General features: G+C 36.3%; 1 protein-coding gene across 1 annotated transcript in view; it reads left to right on the top strand.

Moving 5' to 3' along the window:
- PCLO (piccolo presynaptic cytomatrix protein) overlaps nucleotides 1–22,250 on the top strand; it is a 366,488-nt gene that overhangs the window by 24,699 nt on the left and 319,539 nt on the right. The window contains exon 3 of the mRNA XM_065883956.1: nucleotides 1,393–2,787. Within this exon, the coding sequence (XP_065740028.1) occupies nucleotides 1,393–2,787 (1,395 nt within the window). The remainder of the gene's footprint in view (nucleotides 1–1,392; nucleotides 2,788–22,250) is intronic.

Here is a 22,250-nt window from a genome sequence, read left to right as displayed (position 1 = left end):
CCAGCCGCTCCGCGGCATGTGGGATCTTCCCGGACCGGGGCACGAACCCGTGTCCCCTGCATTGGCAGGCGGACTCTCAACCACTGCGCCACCAGGGAAGCCCTTTTTTTTTTTTTTTTTAAGCCATTTTAATGATTAAGAAAAAGGTACAGTAGAGTTTTTTTTTTTTTCATTAAAGTTTAACAGCATAAAATGTCAAGTGAAAAAAGTTTTTAAAAGTTTAGAAATGACTAGTTTGGTTTCTTTTCAAAAGGGAATTGTTTCAAATAGAGAGTATGTTGTTTGCCAGCCTAATACTTTACAATTTTGTACTGTAGAACACTTTTCTCGTACTTATGCTCCATATATTTAGTTTTTCACTGTGTAGATTTCTGAACAAAGAACTTCAGTGCTAAACTGGTAACATTGGTTACTTTGGGAGTTAAAGATTAGATCATGAATTTGCCCTTCAAAATTACTTTCGTAATATTTAAAGTTTTGTATAATGAGCATACATTATTTTGGAATAAGAAAAGGTAAATTTTAAACATAGGTACTTTTAAAATATCTTCTAAAATATGGTAGTACCAAATTCAACATCTCCTTTTAACAATGAAGGTGATATGAAAAGAACAGATGCATTTACGCCTATACATGACGCGTATACGATGTGTATCTCACATACATATCTCACCAGTCATATAAGTATATTGCATACTTATATTGCTCTTTCCAGTAATGAAAAGGAAATGGAAGCAATGTTTTCTCTGTTAGATGATGCTATCTATGATAATTTGAGGGTGTGCCATTATTTTTCATTTATTTTCTTAACAGAGAATGTTCTCTTTCTAACCTACAGTGGCTAATACAAGTTTTTTGTGTTCTCACGTTTGATTATATCACCTTGGAGGGGGACGTGATGCTCTTGCTAGTTTAAGAAGGTAGCAATGTGGTAACAATTTGACAAGCATACTCTGGGTTATATAACTAAAAATTGTTTATGAGCCATCAATAGAGAAAATATCTAACATAACTGATTCTACAATCTAATATGTTATAATTAATTTTCTTTATCATACATGGTTTTCTATTTCTAGGGGTAATCAAACTGAGTATTTTGTTTCACAAAGGCAAAGAATAACAAAACTAACATTAGAAGAAAAATACAATTCTGTGCTGATTTTTATTTTGTTTTCAGAGCTGAAGGCTCAGAGGTTCATTAGTTATATTGTAATGTACCTAACATTTTAATATTTTAATAGAAATTAAGTAAAATTATTTGATGTATATTTTATGTTTTGCATAATAAGAGACATAGTTTCAAAAGGTACCATGCAGTTTAAAAAATGTTTTTGTTTCTACATTGTTATTATCTCACTGACTATTGTTTTATATTATTTATATTATTTCTAGATAAAAGAGTGGCTCTGTTTAAACTGTCAGATGCAGAGAGCTCTAGGAGGTGACCTGGCTCCAGTTCCATCATCACCCCAGCCCAAACCGAAGACCGCCCCTGTTGCTACATCAGCAGTGAGCAAGCCAACCCCACAGTCACAGCAGATTTCTCCAAAGAAAGATACTACACCCAAACAGGATGTCTCAAAGGCACCTGAGTCTAAAAAGCCCCCACCACTAGCGAAACAGCCAACCCTTCATGGCTCCCTCCCAGTCACAGCCCAGCAGCCTCCCGTGGCAGAGTCCTCCTCCAAGCCGGCCCCTCCCAAAGAGCCTTCCGTCCCATCTGAACAGGCCAAGGTCTCCGTGGCTGATGATAAACCAAAGCAGCCCAAGACAGAAAAGCCAGCCACAGACGTTGTGTCTTCATTGTCAACAGCAGCAAAACCGGATGTTCCAAGCTCCAAAGTACCATCACAGGATCAAGAGAAAGCAACTCCTGCTCTAAAACCAGACTCTGCCAAACCCTCACAGAGTTTTCCACCAACAGGAGAAAAAGTCACCCCATTCGATTCTAAAGTCATACCTCGACCTGCATCAGATTCAAAACTTATTTCACATCCTGGGCCTAGTTCAGAGAGCAAAGGTCAAAAACAAGTTGATTCAGTTCAGAAGAGGGACGAACCCAAGAAAGCACAAACCAGAATGAGTCCTGAGCCAGATGCCAAGCCTATGCCAAAAGGGGCACCGACACCCCAAGGTCCACGACCTTCCACTGGCCAAACTGCCCCCCCATCTCCACAGCCCCCGAAACCTCAGGAGCAGTCGAGACGTTTTAGTCTGAATCTGGGAAGTATTTCTGATGTCCCTAAATCACAGCCCACAACTCCTCAAGAAACAGTGACTGGGAAACTCTTTGGGTTTGGAGCATCCATTTTCAGCCAGGCGTCAAATCTGATCTCCACAGCAGGCCAGCCTGGGTCTCATCCACAGGGTGGGCCAGTGGCCCCGACAAAACAAGTCCCTCCTTCACAGCCACCTACTTCTCAGGGGCCACCCACATCCACAGCACCGCCTGCACCTGCAAAGGTTATCCCTGTGAAAAAGGAAACCAAAGCTGTGGTAGCTGAAAAATTAGAGCCCAAAGCTGAACAGGTTTCAACAGTCAAAAGAACAGAAACAGAAAAGAAGCCTCTGCCTACGAAGGACAGCAAACCTTCAACAGCCGAGCCTCAAAAGGCTGTTCTTCCCCCCAAACTGGAGGAAATCCCCAAACCAGAATCAGCCTGTCCTCTCTGCAAAACTAAACTCAACGTAGGTTCTAAGGATGCTCCTAACTTCAATACTTGCACTGAATGCAAGAAAGAAGTGTGTAATCTCTGTGGATTTAACCCTACACCACACTTGACTGAGGTAAGCAGTATTTGTATCACATATGAATGTGAGTAGATCGTGTTTATTCTGAAATATTTTGGTGGCCAAGTTTCTGAGCAAAAAACACATTTTTAATAAAGAAAAATTGATACTGGTATCTTTGAAGAAGTTTCAAGTACTGATTATAGGCTTACTTTCTTATTAAAAGTTAACATAATTTAGATTTTTCTGGCTTAAAGTACCAGAAGTAAGATGATGACATAAGCTGACAACTTAAAATAACAATTATCCCATCCTTTATATGAATTAACAACCTATAGCTTCAGAGCACTATTGGATTTTCACCTAAAAACACCAAATAAGAGTTGTAATTTCCTATTCCCAGTATCTCTAATCCTTCCAGTCTCTTTCATACCTTAAAAAAAGAAGCTTGATGTGAGATCTGTTATCTTACAAAAGTTAAGAGCTTTGAGTAAGTTAATAATATTGTCTGCTAGAAAATATTGGTTCAAATGTATAATGTCTAGACTTTTTATAATTCTGTTTGAACTGTTATCTGGTATAAATATAATAGAGCACTTTATTAGGAACTGTGGAAAGAAAAAGAAGTTATATGGATTTCAGTGACAATGTGAAGGATTTTTTTTTAATGGGGTGACCAAAACACTTTTTATACAGTGTAAATGACTGAAAAGCAGATGACAATTTTCTACCTAATACGGTTATAGAAGAATGAATCTATAAGCATTAGTCCTGTGTTAGGGCTATTAGAATATTTGGATATTGAGAGACTGAGAAGTTCAATGACGCTGCTGTCTTAGATAAGTAACAGTGATGTTTTAGTGAACATTTTGGGATTGAATTTAGATCATTGTTCATTGTCTTTATACACATCAAAAATACTTAAGGGTTATTTTATTCTCCTCTCCTTGATTTTGTAATTCATTGGGTTGGAAAAAAAATGGAACAGATTTTTAGCAATTATACAAAAGAAGCTTTGAGACTCTTGGTGGTTTTTTTTGAGTTAAATTTTTAAAAAAATAATAAGTTATAAAATATTTTTATTTTTTTACTTTTGAAAGATATTGGGTTGCTTTGACATGTTTAACACCGTATGAAAGTGTTGTCCCTATAGACTTAAGCTGATTCTTATCCTCTCTAACTGTGATGAATAATGTTAACCACAACCCATTTGAAAAGTAGATAAAATTTGGTTTCTCTCAGCACTTCATGAGCGGTAACAACTGTAATTATTACTTACAGTATTCAGGATTCATTGTAAAAGCAAAACAACCTTAAGCGTCTTCCATATTTTTAAGAGTTGTTTTCTGTTGTGTAATTATGAAGAGGGAAATTTCGGTTTTCCTAGGACAGTTGTATTAATTTCATAGATTCTAAAAATTGTACCCTTTAATGAGGAGCCTATGGTATCAACACCATGCAGTTAGTTTAAATAGTTAGAAAACAAACTGCACCGCTAAAAACAAAACCGTAATGTCTGCATTTAAAGTGCATTTTGTGCACACTGAAAAAAGGGCTATAACTTGTGTGTGTGTGTGTGTGTGTGTGTGTGTGTGTGTGTGTGTGTGTGTGTACGTATGTATATGTACACATTTGGGCCATAAGGATTATTAGAATTCTGTCAGTGTTTCAAGGTGTGAAATGAGAGTCCTTGGGCAGAGGGACAGTAAACCTTCAAGAAAATCTTTGATTTTCTGTGTGTTGGTAAATTATATTTCAGAAGTGGTAATTTGGAAAGGAGACTCCTTGAATCAAGCAGAGAATTATCTAGGATGTGTGTGGAATTTAAATAGTTTGAAAATATAAGTGGTTTTAAGTTTTCAAATGGTTTAGGGGAAGTCTTATTTTAAGTATGATCCGTGGGATTTAGATGATCTGTCATTGTTCAGATTGTTTTTGTCTGTGGTCATTTCTTTGAATCTGGAAGATCGTATTTCAGAGGAGAAAAAAATTTGATGTAACAGAAGCAGTCGACTCGTGTTCTTGGTTCCACTTGACTATGTTAATCACAGTGAAGTTTTTAGCTGGTCTAAGGCCTTAATGCCCTCTGGTCCCTAGGTAAATAAAGTCCATTAGCTGACCTGGCATCAGGGGAGTGAATGAAGGTCAGTGGAGTTAATCCCTGTCGCCGTAGTTCCTACTATTTTACCTAGAAGACTTTAGAGGACTGGCATAAGGGATTCGTCGAAGCAAAAGCCACTCTGTGTTTGCGTGTGTGTGTGCGCGCGTACACGTCCATGTATATCCAGGTAATTGTGAATTCGGTGTATATGCTTAACTTGTGGCGCTGTCCCAGCGTTCATACTACTTACTGATCTCTCCTCATTTTGAGTGGTTAGAAAGTATTTCCTCCTTCATCCTTGTTTTATTTCCATGATTTCTTTGTTCTGCTTATATTATTTTTCTTGTGATCCAAGATTTTCTGCTGCGCTGGCACTGTAATTTCATTCCAGTTGAAAAGAGCACGTTCCGAAAATACTCAGACTTCCGCCTGTAATGCGGGCGGAGTAATGGTGTTCCTCAAGAAAGGATTCAACTATGTATTTCCATTTATTTTTCTAATAAGGCACATGTAACTCTATTATAAGCCTCTGCTTCTACTACTCTCATCACTGTGAGGCAGGATGTCTTTTCCTGCTGGTGTCTCTCTTCCCTCCCCTTTTTCTGTCCTGTTCTGGGGGTGAGAAGAGCTGGTCCTAGTTTGGCATGGGTTGGGAGCTATAGGCACTATCCTCCTTCCCCCGCCCATTCATTAAACACACCTGTCTCTAAGGTTGCTTCCTGTATCTCCTACTCAGCATCTCCCACAGCACCTGAAGAGTGCCAAGACTGCCTGCAGGGCCCTGGGGTGTCGCCAGGCTTCAGCCTAAGCCTTACGGTTTAACTGTTTTATGCCCAGTTTGTATAAATGGTACTCTAATCCATTAACCTCTGATAGCAAGGAACATTTTTTTTTAGGCTTTAATTTCTGCCAAATCAGGAAATATTTTGTCTTTGAAGGAGTTTTAAACGTGATTGCAAGGCTTTCTAGTCTTACGGAATTTGGAGGCGTGCTGAGAAGAACAGCCTAAATTGGCAGTCAGTTTACCTAGTGAATTTTAATCATTCTGACTCAATTCAAGTACAAAAAGGAGTCAAAATGACTCATCCTGGGTATTTGTTTTATTGTTTGTACTACCCTTTTGGAAAGTAAATTTTTGCTATGAAAGTATGATTGAAAATTATGTTTCCTCATGCTTCAGGAAGCCCTAGAGTCATAGTTCTGCTTCCTTAGTAAGATAATTTTTCATGGCCTAAATGATGTTGGAATAGCTAGCATATATTTGTCACCAGGCAACAAATGGGCCTTTTGAGCCAGTTAAGACCCAGTGGTGTAACTGAGTTCCCTTCAGATCTTTACTCTCTAGTCAAGGTGGCTTTTGCATTTTCTCTCATACCCTTAAGGAAGGCCTGCTGGGGATGTGCTGCATTTCTTAGTTCAGTAAACACATAATATCTTGCTTTAACTTTAAAAACCATTACTTAATACTTGAAGAAATATATCTGTTACAAACAAGCATTTAAGAGTATGCATGCACACATATATGAGCAATTAAAGACAGAGTGATCAAAAATCAATAAGGAGAAAATAATTCTACCAATAATCCATTTTAAAAGAATTCCATGATGGAGATCTACATTCTGTTTAAAAATTTCTGGCAAGCGTGGCAAAGAGGGACACCTGATGACACTTTTTGACTGACATAAGAAAATTGATAAGTTGGTAGAAACAAAATTTTTACTTATTACTCTTTAGGAGAAATTTGATGTTAACTTTTTATTAAGTGATATTTAGTTGAACAAAAATCCAAATGTGGGTTTAAAATAGAGATATTTTGTTTAAACAAATTTTTTCAAAAAGTGGTTTCTTCATTAGTCTTTTTTTCTGTGCATTTTTATGTATTTAATATTCTATTCTATGTGGTAGTTCTATATCCCAGTAGTAACATGATTATATACCATTTTACCATGTGATTAAACATTTCTTAAATACTATATAAAATGATTACATATTATTCAATTCTATGGTTGTATGTTTTTTCATACACATTCTCCTGGTATTAGGGATTTAGGATGTCTTCATTTTTTCACTATAAATAAGATGAACATTCTTGGATGTAAATATTGATAGTTTTAACTGTTTCCCAAGGAAAGCTTACTACTAAGGTTACTGAATCAAAGAACAAGGACCCTGAAGTATCAAATTCTCTTTGGAGATGTGATAGTCATTGACATTGCCACAAGCATACGTGATTCCTTTCTTAATGCAGACTCTCCAAATTTGAATATTATTTAAAATGAAATTGGTTAATTTGGAAGTGTAAAAGTGCTATAATATGGTTCCTTTGGTTTGCATTTCTTTGATTACCAGAACTTTTATTTAAATATTAAATGTAAAAAGATGATTCTAATTATGATCCGGACAAAACATTGTGCAGGCATTGTGGGAAAAAGTAAACTGGTGTTTGACTAGGCCTATGTGAAAGGCATCGTGTCAGTCGTTTTTTCACAACTGTGTGGGGTAGGTTTTACAGCCGCTCTAGAGATCAGGAAAAGAGTATCAGAGAGGTAGTTACCAAGCCACAGAGGTATCATTCAGAGGCTTGAGTCAGTGCTCTATCTCCTGGACCATGTTTAAGTAACCTGGCGAACTGGATAACAAATGTCACTTCTTCTGTCCTCGCTTACCTATAAGTTGTGTCAATGGTAATTACTAGGACTTTAATATCAACAAATTTGCTAATATGTGCATCAAAACCGGGTAACATTTGGGGCCCACAGAATAATGGTGGCTGTGTTACATGGCTGAATTTAGAATCACATGCAGATGGAGAGCTTCAGAAACGTAGAGGCCAGCATCATCCTTTTTTTTCCAGATAAGCCTACCAACTGGTCAACGTTTATTTAGGTGAAAGCATATGGCTGAATGATGAAACATAGGTTATATTTATCTTAAACTGGTCCTCCACAGTAGTTTTATCAGTTTTTATTTTGACCAACTTTGCATACATGCTACTGTTGTTCTAGGGATGCTTTGTCTGATGAGATAGTCACTGGACAAACGTGGCTAATGAGCACCGTGGCTGGCTCACATTAAAATTACTGAAAGTGTGTAAAACACACTGGATTTCAAAAACTTAGCATGAAAACTGTAAAGTATCTCACTGATAATTTTACGTTGGTTACTACTGTGTAAGGCTTTTCTTCCGTAAAAATCGAGGTTACGACGGCCTCTTCACATGTCACTTTGCAGTTGCGTATGCATGTACTGCGGTATATTGCTGTGCGGGATATATTTCTTTCTCTTTATACAAAAAAAAAACCCCATGACCATTACTATATTTGCTGTACTCTGATTAGCTCTTCCAGAGCTTAATTTCCTCACGTGACACAAGATAGCTGGTTCTCTTTGCGTGCTCTACTGAGCAGATAGTTCTCAGGGCTTTCATCTTCTGGAAGTAAAACACCGATGCCTGGCCTGACCCAGCCTGGCCTGAAGATCAATGTTCTAGGCCCTGCTAATCATCAGTAAGAGATATCTGTACTATTCATTAGTGTACTGTGGCCATACCAACCTTTAGGTCAGGATCTCTTCTCTTTTCTACTAACTCCTCTGTTTCCAAATGTTTCCTCTGTTATTTCTTTTCAGAACTTTTGGGTGTGTTTCTATTCTCCCTGTGGCTTTGGGTGAATATCATCAGTTTTTGGGTCACTTCCTTTCAGAAGTCTCAGCAATACAGAGTGTTAGAATTTGAATATGTCATCTGGTCCATCCACTGCTTTCTTCCTTTCTTCTCTTGTTGGCAACTTATTTTCTTTTAAAATTCTGTTCTAATAATTTGTATTACAAAAGCAGTATTCCTTATAACAATCTGTAGAGTACCAAAGTGTCTGAAGAAACATGAACAGCTTCCTCTTGCCCTTGCACTTCATGTTGATGCTTTAGTATCTATTTAGATGTCTTTTTTTTTTTTGCTTTTTGTTTATTTCTATAATGGTTATACCAACAGTGAAATGTAAAGGAAAGGATTTGAGATTTTTCAAAAAGTCTTATGGGCTAGTTGTTTTTAAAAATAATGTATTTATTTTGAAATGAACACGTTTTCTTACTAATTTTCATTGAATTCTTTTTTTTTCCACAAAATTTTATGCATTGGACAAGTGAATTTTCACTGACTTGACTCATTCTACTTATGAGGGAAATAGCTGTGCAGTATCTCAGTAGTGATGCACATTCTCCTCATGAAAACTGAGGTGTTGAAGATATTTCGAGTTCCTGTTGCTGTACAAACAAGGTTACAGTAAAACATCAACACATATATTTTTCCACTGTATCTTGATACGTTAGATAAATCCCTTCAACTGGGTGGGCAACGTTAAGACAAATCATGTTTGACAGAGTTTCCATATTACTTTTTTTTTAAAGGGTAGTAATTATAGTCCTGCCAACAAACTATTAGTGTCTCTAGTTTCCCACACTGGATGGTAGTTCATATTTATCAGTTTCAAGAGTCAGAAGTTAAATAGTATTGTTGCATAATATTAAATTTCCCTGCCTACTTTGAGAGTAAACATTATATATTTATCAAAATCAAGAGCTTATCAACTACTTGTATTTCTCCTGTTTTTTTTAAGTTGCCCATTTGTATGCATTGGCCATATTTTCGTGTGCGTGTGTTGTATATTTCTTAAAGTATTTTAGAGAATTTAATTCTTTGTCATCTTATCTTGAAATGATCTTCCCTGTTGATCACTTGTTTTTGACTTTCTTTATGAAATTTTCTTCTGTACATGAGGTTTTTAAAAAAACTTCTATGCAATCAAATCGTCCAATGTTTCCTTGATCGCTTATTTTGCCAAAGAAGGCCTTTTCACGTTTTTATTATAAAAATAGCCTTCCACATTTACTCCTAAACATCTGTAGTTTTATTTTTCACTTCCGATCACTTATTTATCTGTAATTGATTTTTTTTTGGTATGATGTGAGGTGAAGGGCCTAACTTTATATATTCAAAACGTATAGCCACTTATCTCCATGTTATTTATTAAGTAATACATCATTTTCTCTCTGGTTTTTATTGCCACTTTCTTCATGTAATAAATTTCCGTTAAGACAGTTTTCTTTTCTAGATTCTTTAATTGGTACTGATAGTTATATATCTAGTTCAGAATGTCAGCACCTTACTATTTTTATTAGTCTAGTTTTAATATTTAAAGATATTAAATATCCATGAGCACCTTAGCAAGAGTCTAGTAATGGGGTATTGTCCTTCCCAGGATTTGGCTTTACCTTATTCTACTTATAAACTAATAAATTAACTTGTTACAGTTTCATGGATGCCGATAGTAGACATGAGATTCCTGGGTTGGACGCAAAGAACTTTATTACTCACACCACACGAGGCAGCATGAACATCAGCATATTTGCATCAGTTCCCCTTGTCCCCCACTCTCATGTGGGTCACATGAGACATGGGCCTAGATGGATGCTGCACACGTAGGTTTGAGTCACAGGTGAGGAGCACTGAGCTTGTGGAATCCACCTCTTTTATAGCAAGCAGTAAGTTAGTCTGCTCTTTGTCCCAGAGGGAGACATGGCCTCATCCCTAAGGTTGTTGCCTATTCCACACAGAAGCTTGAGAAATGGCCAAGGTGAAGAGCAGTAAAGGTCTTGCATTGTTCGCAAACCCTGTAAGATGTGTAGGTATAGGAGAGACCCATTGAGGATTGTCTTTCCCAAAGGTATTAATAATCCAGTGGTTTTTTTTTTTTTTTTTTTTGTGGTATGCGGGCCTCTCACTGTTGGGGCCTCTCCCGTTGCGGAGCACAGGCTCCGGACGCGCAGGCTCAGCGGCCACGGCTCACGGGCCCAGCCGCTCCGCGGCATGTGGGATCTTCCCGGACCGGGGCACGAACCTGCGTCCCCTGCATCAGCAGGTGGACTCACAAACACTGTGCCACCAGGGAAGCCCAATCCAGTGGTTTTAAAGCTTAAAATATTATCAACTGTTCCTTCGAATGATGTTGAATATAGACCCCCAAGTGTAGAAAGCTGATAAATGTGGAAGTGTGCTGGTTGAGGCCAACTTCCTCTGTGTGACTAAGGGCTGGAAGCTGCCCATTTGGCAGCCTCTCTTATTCTTGGGCCTGCCTCTGATCCAGCTCCATGAAACTCATGAATAAAGGCTACTTCTCAAAATTCCTACTTTAAAGATGAAGAAAATGGGCTCAGGGAACTGAAATGATATGCTTATTAAGGTTGGGGTCAGATAGTGGTTGCTGAAGTACTAAATAAAAATACCCTTTTCATTGTTTGTTTTCTGCATCTTCTTTTAAAACTTCCCTCCTTGACTTGCTCGTGAACAAAAGAAATGAGAAAAATTTGTGAAACAAACAACTCAATCTTATATTCAAACAAGCATTGCTCTAGCAGAAAATACATGCTCCAAAATCTAATATATATACTAATATTTTCTTGCCTTATTATGTCTGAGTTACATAACCCCCCCATATTTGCATAATGTTAATATGATTTGAAAGTAAATTCAGTGGCATTTTCACTACACGGAGTTGTGGCATGACTCAGAGATTACTCTTTTATTAAATTATAAAAATTGATCTAATCACATAGCAAAATAATGTTTTGGTCTAATAACAGTCTATACTATTGATAATGTAATTTACTTGGTCATTTTATACAACTTATTGTAGATCTGTCTTAGTCTAGGAGGGAAATGTAACAACAGATATTCATGTAAATAATTGAAATAATGTTTTAATATTTCTTAACATTGGAAAATTTTATTTGTGTGTATATCTGTATATATACAAGTAGATGTGTGTGTGTGTGTGTATATGCATATGTATATATTTTAGAGCTAAAATTAGAAATTTCCCTGGGAAGAAATTAGGACTTAAAATACCATGAGGTTTAATTTGGGGAGATAACATACATGCAGTGTTGTGTGTTAGCATACAGAACTGTGAATCACATCTACCAATTTTAAAAAATGTATAGTGTCAAATAGAAGCATGATCAGGAGAAACCAAAATATGCCTTGCACACGGAATTAGCCATTGGAATAAAAATAACCTCATATGTCTATGTGTGGAATTCTTAAACTTGGATTTAAGTACTTTTTGCTTCTCTTGTATATTTTAAAATTTCATGTGAAAAAAATGGACAGTCAGATGTAGGAAGACATGTCATTTTAATTTACCCATCTGGGAATCCACAGAAAGAAGGGATATTCATTTAAAGCACTTTTAGTTGTTGTTTTTTTTTAAGTCTATGAGAAGACTGTTTTAACAGCTAATAAGTATATAGGTAAATGTTGGTTGTGAGTTTATCTTAATTGTTTTTAAATCCTTAAATCAGATTTGTATTCACTTACATTACCTTTTAAGCATGTCAGTTATACATTTATAACTGTAAACATGTATAACAGTTATACATTGTCACCCAGTTTATCTCACGATTCCATAACTTTATAAGTAGAATGATTTTTTTTTTTTCAACATACCACACACTGTCACTGCTCTCATCAGGTCACAGTACCATCACAAGCAGTTTTCTTTTGCACCTGCTAAAAATAGAACCTGTCTACCTGAGCCACACTTCCAAAGGAAAGCTAATTAAAGCACTCAGTAGGGGCTGGGCCCGTGAGCCATGGTCGCTGAGCCTGCGCGTCCGGAGCCTGTGCTCCGCAGCGGGAGAGGCCACAACAGTGAGAGGCCCGTGTACCGCAAAAAAAAAAAAAAAAAAACACTCAGTAAACAATTTACTTTTTTTTTTATTTTTTTTTTACAGTACGCGGGCCTCCCACTGCTGTGGCCTCTCCCGTTGCGGAGCACAGGCTCCGGACGCGCAGGCTCAGCAGCCATGGCTCACGGGCCCAGCCGCTCCGCGGCATGTGGGATCTTCCCGGACCGGGGCACGAACCTGTGTCCCCTGCATCAGCAGGCGGACTCTCAACCACTGTGCCACCGGGGAAGCCCAACAATTTACTTTTTCATTGAGTAAACGGCATGCCCGAATGCCTGTTAATTTCTTTTGCTATTTACTCAGCCTTCTTGAAACTGTGTGGACTTCTTTCATCTGTTATATATCATGTATTTATTCTTTCATTCTTGTTTAATTCCTCAACATACTGCAATACATGAGTAACTACTGGAAAAATAACTACTCTCCACTTTAAAAAAAAAGTCACATTCATACAGAAGTAATTATGTAAGTATTATCTAAGTATACAAAAATCTTAATAATAGACTTAAAAGACTTAAATAGAAGTGAAGAGTGTCAGCTGAGCCATGCAGAACAAAAGATTGAATGTGTTTTGTGACTTATAAAAAGAATCATCCTCTATTTAAAAGCCTTCCTCTTTTATGGGGATCTAATTGACCTAGAGTCAGTTTTCTCATGGCATTGTAGTACAGTGTAAAGAGACATACACTAAATGATGGACACAACATATTTTGATAATATACCTGTCTGAATAATCTAAGACAGGTTTTTTTTTCAAAACATTTTATGTGCATCCCACACAATGCTACACTAAAAACATATCCCTCAAGAAAATTTGCAAATGCTTCATATATAATTTCTCTTAAAGATATGAATTGCATATATTACTTCTATGACAATCCTTTTAATAAAGGACTTTGTTGAACCAAGTATAAAAAAAAATTATTTTACCACATAGTCATTTTACTTATTTGGCAGAACTAGTGTTCTAAATGACACATGTTGCTCAAGAAATAGTAGTTTAAATACTAAATACATTTTAATTAATACCTTCATTTTCTTTTTCTTTTTTGTTTTTTTTGCGGTACGCGGGCCTCTCACTGCTGTGGCCTCTCCCGTTGTGGAGCACAGGCTCCGGATGCGCAGGCTCAGCGGCCATGGCTCACGGGCCCAGCCGCTCCGCGGCATGTGGGATCTTCCCGGACCGGGGCACGAACCCGTGTCCCCTGCATCGGCAGGCCGACTCTCAACCACTGCGCCACCAGGGAAGACCAGTACCTTCATTTTCTTATTCCTAAAATTCTTTCTTTTGCCTCCAGAGACATAAATGACACCATCTAGGGAAATTTTCCATTAAGGTGTGTGACACACACTTCATGTTCAATATGCCCCATGTTGGAGTCGTCATTTTTTCCTTGTGTCCCTCCTCATGTGTCCCCTGTCAGTTTGAAAGGCATCACAGATCCCGAGGGTCATTCTAGACTTCTCTTTCTCTATCACTCGCCCGGAGGCAGTAGCTTTCAACTGTTGTCAATTCTACGTGCTAAAGATATCTGTACTCTTGCCTCCTTCTTAGTCTTGCTGTGAGAGCCTTGTTTGAGCCCTTGTTTATCGTCTTCGCTAATGTGATAGACCATGAATGCTTTATTTGGGGAAACTCAGTTTCTCAAATTTCATTCTCCTACAAGTTGCCGAATATTTCTGCAGTTTCCTTGTTTATCATGTTCTACTGAATCCCTTAGTCTTTTCTCACTTAGGACTATACTCAGTGCCATGAGCAAAGAATATACTTTCAGTCCTCCATGTGCCTCAATACTTTGCATGTGCCTCAATGTTCTCCACCTCCCCACATCTTTATCTCCTGTCCATTCTTTGAGATTCATCTCAGATACCATTTCCCCTTGACCCCCTGCTTCATGTTCTAATACTCCAGTCAGCCCTCTTATATATCTTGCAGTTGTCTGTTTAGTCGTGTCATCCCATGGGAATGTGACCCTTGGAGCACCGTCGGTGCTATCAAAATGCCAGCATGGGGTAGGTAGTCAATACGTGTTTGTTCAATGAAGGAAAGACAGAATTTAGGGAAATGGCATGTAGAGTAAAAGTCATGCTTTGTGTTAATAGCATCGTAATTGTAGTTAGAAGTAGTATGAAACTTGGTTATTTAGTTCTATATTGGCTGCGAGTATTTTTAAAGCCCTCTTAAAAAGTCTTACATACTAATATATATATATCTTTGCATGTGTTCTTAAAGGACAGAAGTATTAGAAAGAAGATGAGCTTTTTTTACATGAAAATGTAAGAACTTTCTATTTTTTAATTATTTCTTTAAATATTACCTCAATGAGGCCAGCCTAGACCACTCTGTTTACTACTGTAACCTGCCTGGCACCTCCCATAATGCAACGTTTTCTTACCCTGCTCTCTTTTTTCTTTGTCCAGAGCACTTACTACCTTGTAACATAATATTTCATTTACTAATTTACTATGTTTTAAAAAAATTATCTCTCTGCCTCACTAGATGCAAGGCACAGAGTAGACTCACAAATCCAGGTACTTGGCTTACAGCAGCATACTATCGTGAAATCTTTATACAACCAGTGAATTAGTCCTGTATGGTTACTACAGATGCAGTACCTGAATATGGTATACTGGAATGTTGATTCAGAATGCTAAGATCTGGTCAGACTCATATCTGGTGAGCTGCAAATGTTTTTAACGACTTTCCTACCTCTCCTTTTCCTCATTTATGCCTCATTTCAAAAGGTGAAAAGAAGACACATACACCACATATTTGGAAGAACTTTCTGCATGTAAAGCCTCATTATAAAATTGAGTCCATAAAAGATATTGTATCTTCTGTTATGGCTGAGGGATAAACGAATGAAACTAAGTTTCAAGGAAAAGAGACAATGGGTTTGGTGATCTATTGAGAGGCAACAAAGCAGGGTTGTCAAGATGGCACCTATACCACCTCTTAGTAGCTCGGTTTTGTCACCTATCAAAGAAGACCTACCTCATGGGGCTGTTGTGAGGATTAGAAGAGTGGATACCTGTTAAGCTTTAGGAACAGTTCATGACGCTGCACTTGATGAAACTCAGTAAACGATAGTTTTGCTCACTACAGTTGGCAGATCTAGAAGGCATATGGTACCAAGATATACCTTTTGCTGAATAGATGGGATAAAAATGATTCCTTTCTAAGTGAAGCTTCACTTCTAAAAAGAGTTAAGCTGCTTAATGAAATGTGTTTTTATGTTAAATAGTAAGTGTGAGCCTTTACTGCAAGCTTGAAAGATTATGTCAGGTTATTTTATATAATGCAAAACGTAATTGGGCCCTGACTAAAAGAAAATACGTGCATTGCTGTGTGCTTTTATTTGCTATGTCAACAGTGCTTCTATTTTTACTTATTTAATGAGCTTTTCTCTGTGATTGTGGCATGTTAATATGAATGCATTCTTTACATATGAAAAGAAGCAAAGTATCTCTAAGATTTGGAAAAGATTTTCATTGGGAGAAGTTATAACATGGATTTTCTTCAAGCGAGTATATTTGGAAAGCCTTAGAAAATGGCCTATAAATGATTACCAACAAGAATATGTTGACATGAGCAATGCTCACTGAAAATTATGGCTAAACGGCTTAATTCATGTTAGCAATGGGCTGAGATTTTTTTTCTTTCCTCACATTTAAATGAGTTCACATTTTTGTATTTATAGGCTTTATATCATCATGACTTTTTACTAAATGAAGCCCAGTAGCCAGAATTGTTAGAATGATTTATCTTAGTTCTTAAAAAAACAAGCGTGTATTTCCTAATTAAAACACTCTGTCACCCTCAGGGAAATTGTAAATATACTTCTTGACAGATACAATGTTATTTAAGTTACACAGAAATAATTATATCATTTGTAGTTATAAAAATGGTGTTATATTCTCTATTTAAAAAAATTATATAACATTTAAAGGAAAACTAAATATAGAGTCCATTTTAAAACTGACATTACTCTAAATTCAAGTAGTGCAGTGAAGACTGATTTTTTTTTTTTCCCTGCATGGGTGTTAGTTTTCTATTGCTTTGTAACAAGTTGTCACAAACTTAGTAGCTTAAAACAGTACCAGTTTATTAGCTCACAGTTTTGTAGCTCTGAAGTTTGGTATAGTGTGGTTTGGTTCTCAGAGCAGATCTTACAAGACTAAAATCAAGATACTGTTGGGGTGTGTTCCTTTGTGGGGGCTCTGCCGAAGAACCTGCTTCCAAGTTTATTCAGGTTGTTGGCAGAATTCAGTTCTTTGTGGTTGTAGGACTGAGGTCTCTGTTTCCTTGTTGGCTATCCACCGGAGCCACTGTTAGTTCTTGCAGATTGGTGGCCTTCCTTGTCTTAGGGCTCCCCCACCTTCAAAGCCAGTAACAGAGAATTTCCCTCATGTGGAATCCATCTCACACTTTAAATTTCTGGCTTGAAGAAGGAGCCAGGCTCTTCCAAAGGATCACCTGGTTGGATTGAGCCTGACTAGATATCATCTCTTTGGATTTACTCAAAAGTCAACTGATTAATAAACTAATCATTGAGAGATGTCCCATCATATTTACAGTCTCCACCTATACTAAAGGGGAGGGAATTAAATAAGGTGTGTATACCAGAGGGCAGAAATCTTAGGGGTGTGAGATCCATTTTATTTATTTATTATTATTCTTTTCTTTTTTTTTTTTTTAACATCTTTACTGGAGTATAGTTGCTTTACAATGGTGTGTTAGTTTCTGCTTTATAACAAAGTGAATCAGCTATACATATACATATGTCCCCATATCTCTTCCCTCTTGATCAATTTTAGAATTCTGCCTAGCAGAACAACTGAATTATTGAACTTAGTAAAGCGAGAAAATTTTGTAAAGGAGAGCACACCTATTTAATTGATTTTGTCATAGGACATGCATACTTAATTGTACATGGGTACTTCATTGATGCCTGAATGTAAAGCAGAATTAATTTATTTCAGATCCCATTGGAAGGAGAGTGAGTTAGAGCAATACCAGAAGTGATCTTTATGGTGTCATCTTTCCTTTAAAGCCTTCCCCTCCAAAATAGTAATGAGTTGGAGTTCCATGGCGGTCCAGTGGTTAAGACTGCACCCTTCCACAGCAGGGGGCACGGGTTCGATCCCTGCTCAGGGAACTAAGATCCTGCATTCCTCACGGTACGGCCAAAAAAAAAAAAAAGTATGTAATGCATTATTCTCTCTATTTGGGCTAGTAGTGAGAGGTCTTTATGAATGTACAGTTTAATGCTTGACCTCATTTTTTAATCTTATCATTAATTTATTGAATGAACCAGATTATATTGGAAATTAGAGTATAGGATTCCGTCTAGGGGAGGAGATGGACCACAGGGTTTAGCAACTAGCTGGCTGTTTGGAAGTGGAAGGTAAACATGACTCCATGGTTTTCATTCTGGAACATTGGGGCAGCGATTGTAAAATCAAGCAAAACTGAAGTTTGTGCATTTACTGGAATGTTGATTTCAGAGGGTAGTTAGATTACTCAGTTCCAGATCTCAGAGGATATTTCAGGGATAACCATCTTGTTTTGGATATCATCAGAATAGAAAAGATGTCAGAGCATGAAATTAGATTATAATATCAAAGAAGAGAACACAGAAAAGCATAGAGGCTGGAGAGCTAGGAAAGGCCACAATCTGTGGGGAAGGAGGAAAGGAGGCAAAACATAGCATATTGAGTGATTAGAGAGAAAGGAAAAAAGAGGGCATTTTGGAAATACAAGGGAAGAGAGATTTTTTTTTTAGGAAAACAAGTGATTAAGTACCACCAGTATGGTGATAAAATTGATCTCCTAATAGCTGTATTATAAATTGTTACAAATCTTTTTTTAAAAAGGCGTATTCAGAGCCAAAGAGCATCTATATTCTTGGATCTAGTTAATATTCCTTAGGGTTTTACCAGACAAATGATTTAAGAGAAGAAAGGCCCTATGCTTATTGCATCATTTTCTTTAGTAGTAAAAACACATAAAACCCCCAAACTATAAAGATCTACATTTCCAGCAATAGAGATGGTTATATAAAGAAAACATGGCACATTATAATTTATACAATCTAATACTTATTAAGCACCGACTTGGGTGTCAGGTTCCAAGAGCCAGATATACAAAACTACATAAGGATGCATGATTGTTCTCATTCTACAGATGGGGATACTGAGAACAGAAAAGTGACTAAGTTCCCGCTGCAATGTAAGTTGGAGAATTAGAGTTTTAACTCAATCTGGCTCCAAATTGGGAAATCTGAATTCATCTGCAAGATTGCCTTTCAAAATTGATGGAATGTTATGAAACCATTGACATAATAACTGATTGTTATTTGGAGAAATCATATATTTATGAAATAATATTAAAATATGGTTTTGCTCTTATAATAATTTATAAGGCTGGAAAGACCATTCTTAAGTGAAAATAGGTGAATTAGAATGGTAGATTTATCTTCATTTTTTCTTTAAATTTTTTGTCTTTAATCTTTTAAAAGTAATTGGAAAGAGAGGCTGTCTATAGCATCATGCTACAAAATCATCGGCTAGAACAGTCATTCGAACTGATATATTTTATTCAGTATGAAGCCAGACAGCTAGAAAGAGCAAATACATCAATATCAAGACCACAGAAGATAAAGAGAAAAAGGAGCTAGCTGTATGTTAAGGTTAAAGCTATTGAGAAGGTGTTGAAGGTCTATGGAAATGAGATTCACGCATTGACAAGGTAACTAAACAATAGAGCTTTCAAAAGAGGAGAGTAGTTTGTTAGGGAATCAACAGTGGTTGGAAAGTAGCAATGGAGAGTAGGAGATATACAACTCCCCTGACTCCATCACACTCCCATGCAGATATTTTTGGGAATCAGTCTAAGAAAAAAAAAAAATTTTTGGAAAAGCTGGCAATTAAGAAGAAGAATAGAGGGAAACGTTATAGAATTAAAACAGGGTTTTCTTGGGGCATATTTAGAGTCCACTAGAATTGCAGACACCTGTTTAGTTAAGCTGGTGAGGTACAAGGTTAAGGTCTGGGTATAGATGTGGATATGTGAGTATGAGAGTTGGGACAGGTACTTAGATCTGTGATTATTATTTACAGGCACAACGAAGTGAGGGGGCTGAAAGCAAGAAGTCCAGAGAGTACTAAGTCCAAACTTCCAAAGTAGTTATATTAGTTATAGTAGAGGCATTTCAAGTAGCCACAAACATTTCTAGGTCCAGTACATTTTGCAGACATAACCCTGATTCAGGTAAGAATTAGTGAAGGAGATTGGTTAATAACAGTGGTCACGTATATTAATCAATTCTCCCCATGTAAAAAATTGAGGAGGGAGAAAATGTTTTGCACAATAAAAACAACATAACTCCTTAAATTATTGAACATTTATCCCTTTCTGCCTTTAATGATTAAAGGACTAAGGATGAGTACAGTCTGTTTCAGAATTGTGTACTTAAAGTATTTGAATTTGGGTAGTATTTTTAAAAGATAAAACTTGGGTATAAAATTGTATTTAATTTTTTACAGCACGTACAGTGGGAAATTGAACTATTAAAATGATAGTTTTAGGTTAAACTTTCCATGTGAAGGGATTTCTATTTCTCTGATAAATGTCTTATGATAGATAGAATGATAGGTAGATAAGAAAGTAGAAAGATATGTATACAGGTGGATGCTATAGGCTAGGATAAAAGTTGACATACGTGGTGTGAAAAATGACCAAATAAATATGGACTTAGGATCTAATATACAAAGAAGAGCAAAGGAAAAGAAAATTCGTCACTTTCACTGCTAATAGTGACTTTTGCTTCTTCCTTTTTCAAGTCAGTGATTTTTTTAGAGATGAGTTTTTTTCTCTCACTGTCATGTATACACACCTACACGCACACATGAACTATTTTACTTCATGTAAGTTATATTTTAATTTGCCAAAAATATCTGAAAACTATTATAATTTGAAACTTGAGTTCTTTAATATATATAATTTATGTATAGTTTAGTTCATTTGTGAGTTGTGTTGGTCTTCCAGTGAATAAGTTTTCTAATGAATTCAACTGGGTATATCTATATATTTGAAAAATCCAAATCAAAACTAAAAGTTATTAATTTTAAAGGTGACTAAGCATTGACTTTTTAATAGATATTTTAGTTATGATTAATTTATAACTTAAGTCAATTAAATCTCAGTTAAGGCCTAAGTAAAGGAAACATTATTGTACTTTGTGTATTTAACAAATGACAGAAGGGTAGACTCGGGCAAAATGGATTCATGTTGGTCTTGATTGAATATTAAATTTTGTTCTTCACAACACTTAACTCCAGCAGGTGCTAAATGAAATTCACCCAGGCATGACAGTGGTGACGTGAAACTGCTGACATCTTAGCTGTGTTTTCTTCCTGTTATGTTGGTCACAGGATAAGTCATAGGTGCATAGATGCGACACCAATGATAATACAGCTTCTTTAGTAATTCTGGCAAATGTCCACATCCACTTGCAATTAATAGATAGTAAATTTCTTTCTTTTAAGTATTGCTTATATTATTTCTTTTTTTCTTAAGTGGGATGGCTTTTGGTAAGAAATATATTTAATTGATTTCAGTATTGTAAAATACATATGAATGATCATAAAATAAGGTAGTGAATTTTCTTGAAAAAAGAAAGGTACTTCCAAAGAGAGTAAAGACTAAGAATTTGACCTGTAAAATAATCCTTGATAACTTTTATTTGTTATACTTACTGGCTAATATAACTATAGCAGGTGGTATTCACTCAGGATGGGATCTAAATCCTGAAAGAAGGATTCTGGAACATTGACTTAGATTGAAAGAATAAAATCAGGCTACAGTTGATATCAGATTGTTATTTCTTCACTTATAGACAGAATTCCACAGTACTGCAGCACATGGCTACATCCATGTATATGATCTGTGAGTATGAGTAAAAAGAAAAAAACATCAAATTGATCACTTAAATCTATATATATATTGACTACTCTTTTTAAATGCAGTGAGTCTGTGTTTGATGCATGTCTTCAAAGTATTTAGGTATATTTACTAACTTTTTGTTTAGTTCTTCAGGCATGAGAGTGTGCTAAAAATTCTCAGACAGATAATTTTTAAGTGATTCTAAAAAGCTGGGTAAAGTGATAAATCACACTATTAATAAGCACAGATGTTTGATATATTAGATCATCTTGGTTAAAATAAAGGTAAATATTTTTTCTTACTGTAGCGAATACTCAGAATTTTGAATGTGGTAAGGTACATCCCATAAAGGGATGTTAATACCTTTCTCATACTTATTTTGTTGAATATGTCTAGGGATTTGTGTATGTTATTTGAGACAAGCTTCTGGAAATGTTGACCTTGTTAAATTTGTTATATTAAAATTGAATAATAATGACAAAACATACCTATATTTTCCTTTTCTACTTGCATATTTTACTGTTTCATATAAAATGAAGTTGAAATTTTAAATGCTTTGGAAGATTTTAGAAAAAAAGGAATGACACAGCATCTGCCCTCACAAAACTCATAATTCAGTAAAATAGGAAAACCTATAAAATGGCTAATGAAAGTTAGACCATTGTAATTACTATAGTAGAAGTATGAAAAAAAAAAGGTCATAAAAATGTAGGAAAATGAGGGTTTTGA

This window comes from Phocoena phocoena, chromosome 9 (genome assembly GCF_963924675.1).
Source record: "Phocoena phocoena chromosome 9, mPhoPho1.1, whole genome shotgun sequence".
Taxonomy (NCBI): Eukaryota; Metazoa; Chordata; class Mammalia; order Artiodactyla; family Phocoenidae; genus Phocoena; species Phocoena phocoena.
This window is presented reverse-complemented; position numbering and strand designations above follow the sequence as displayed.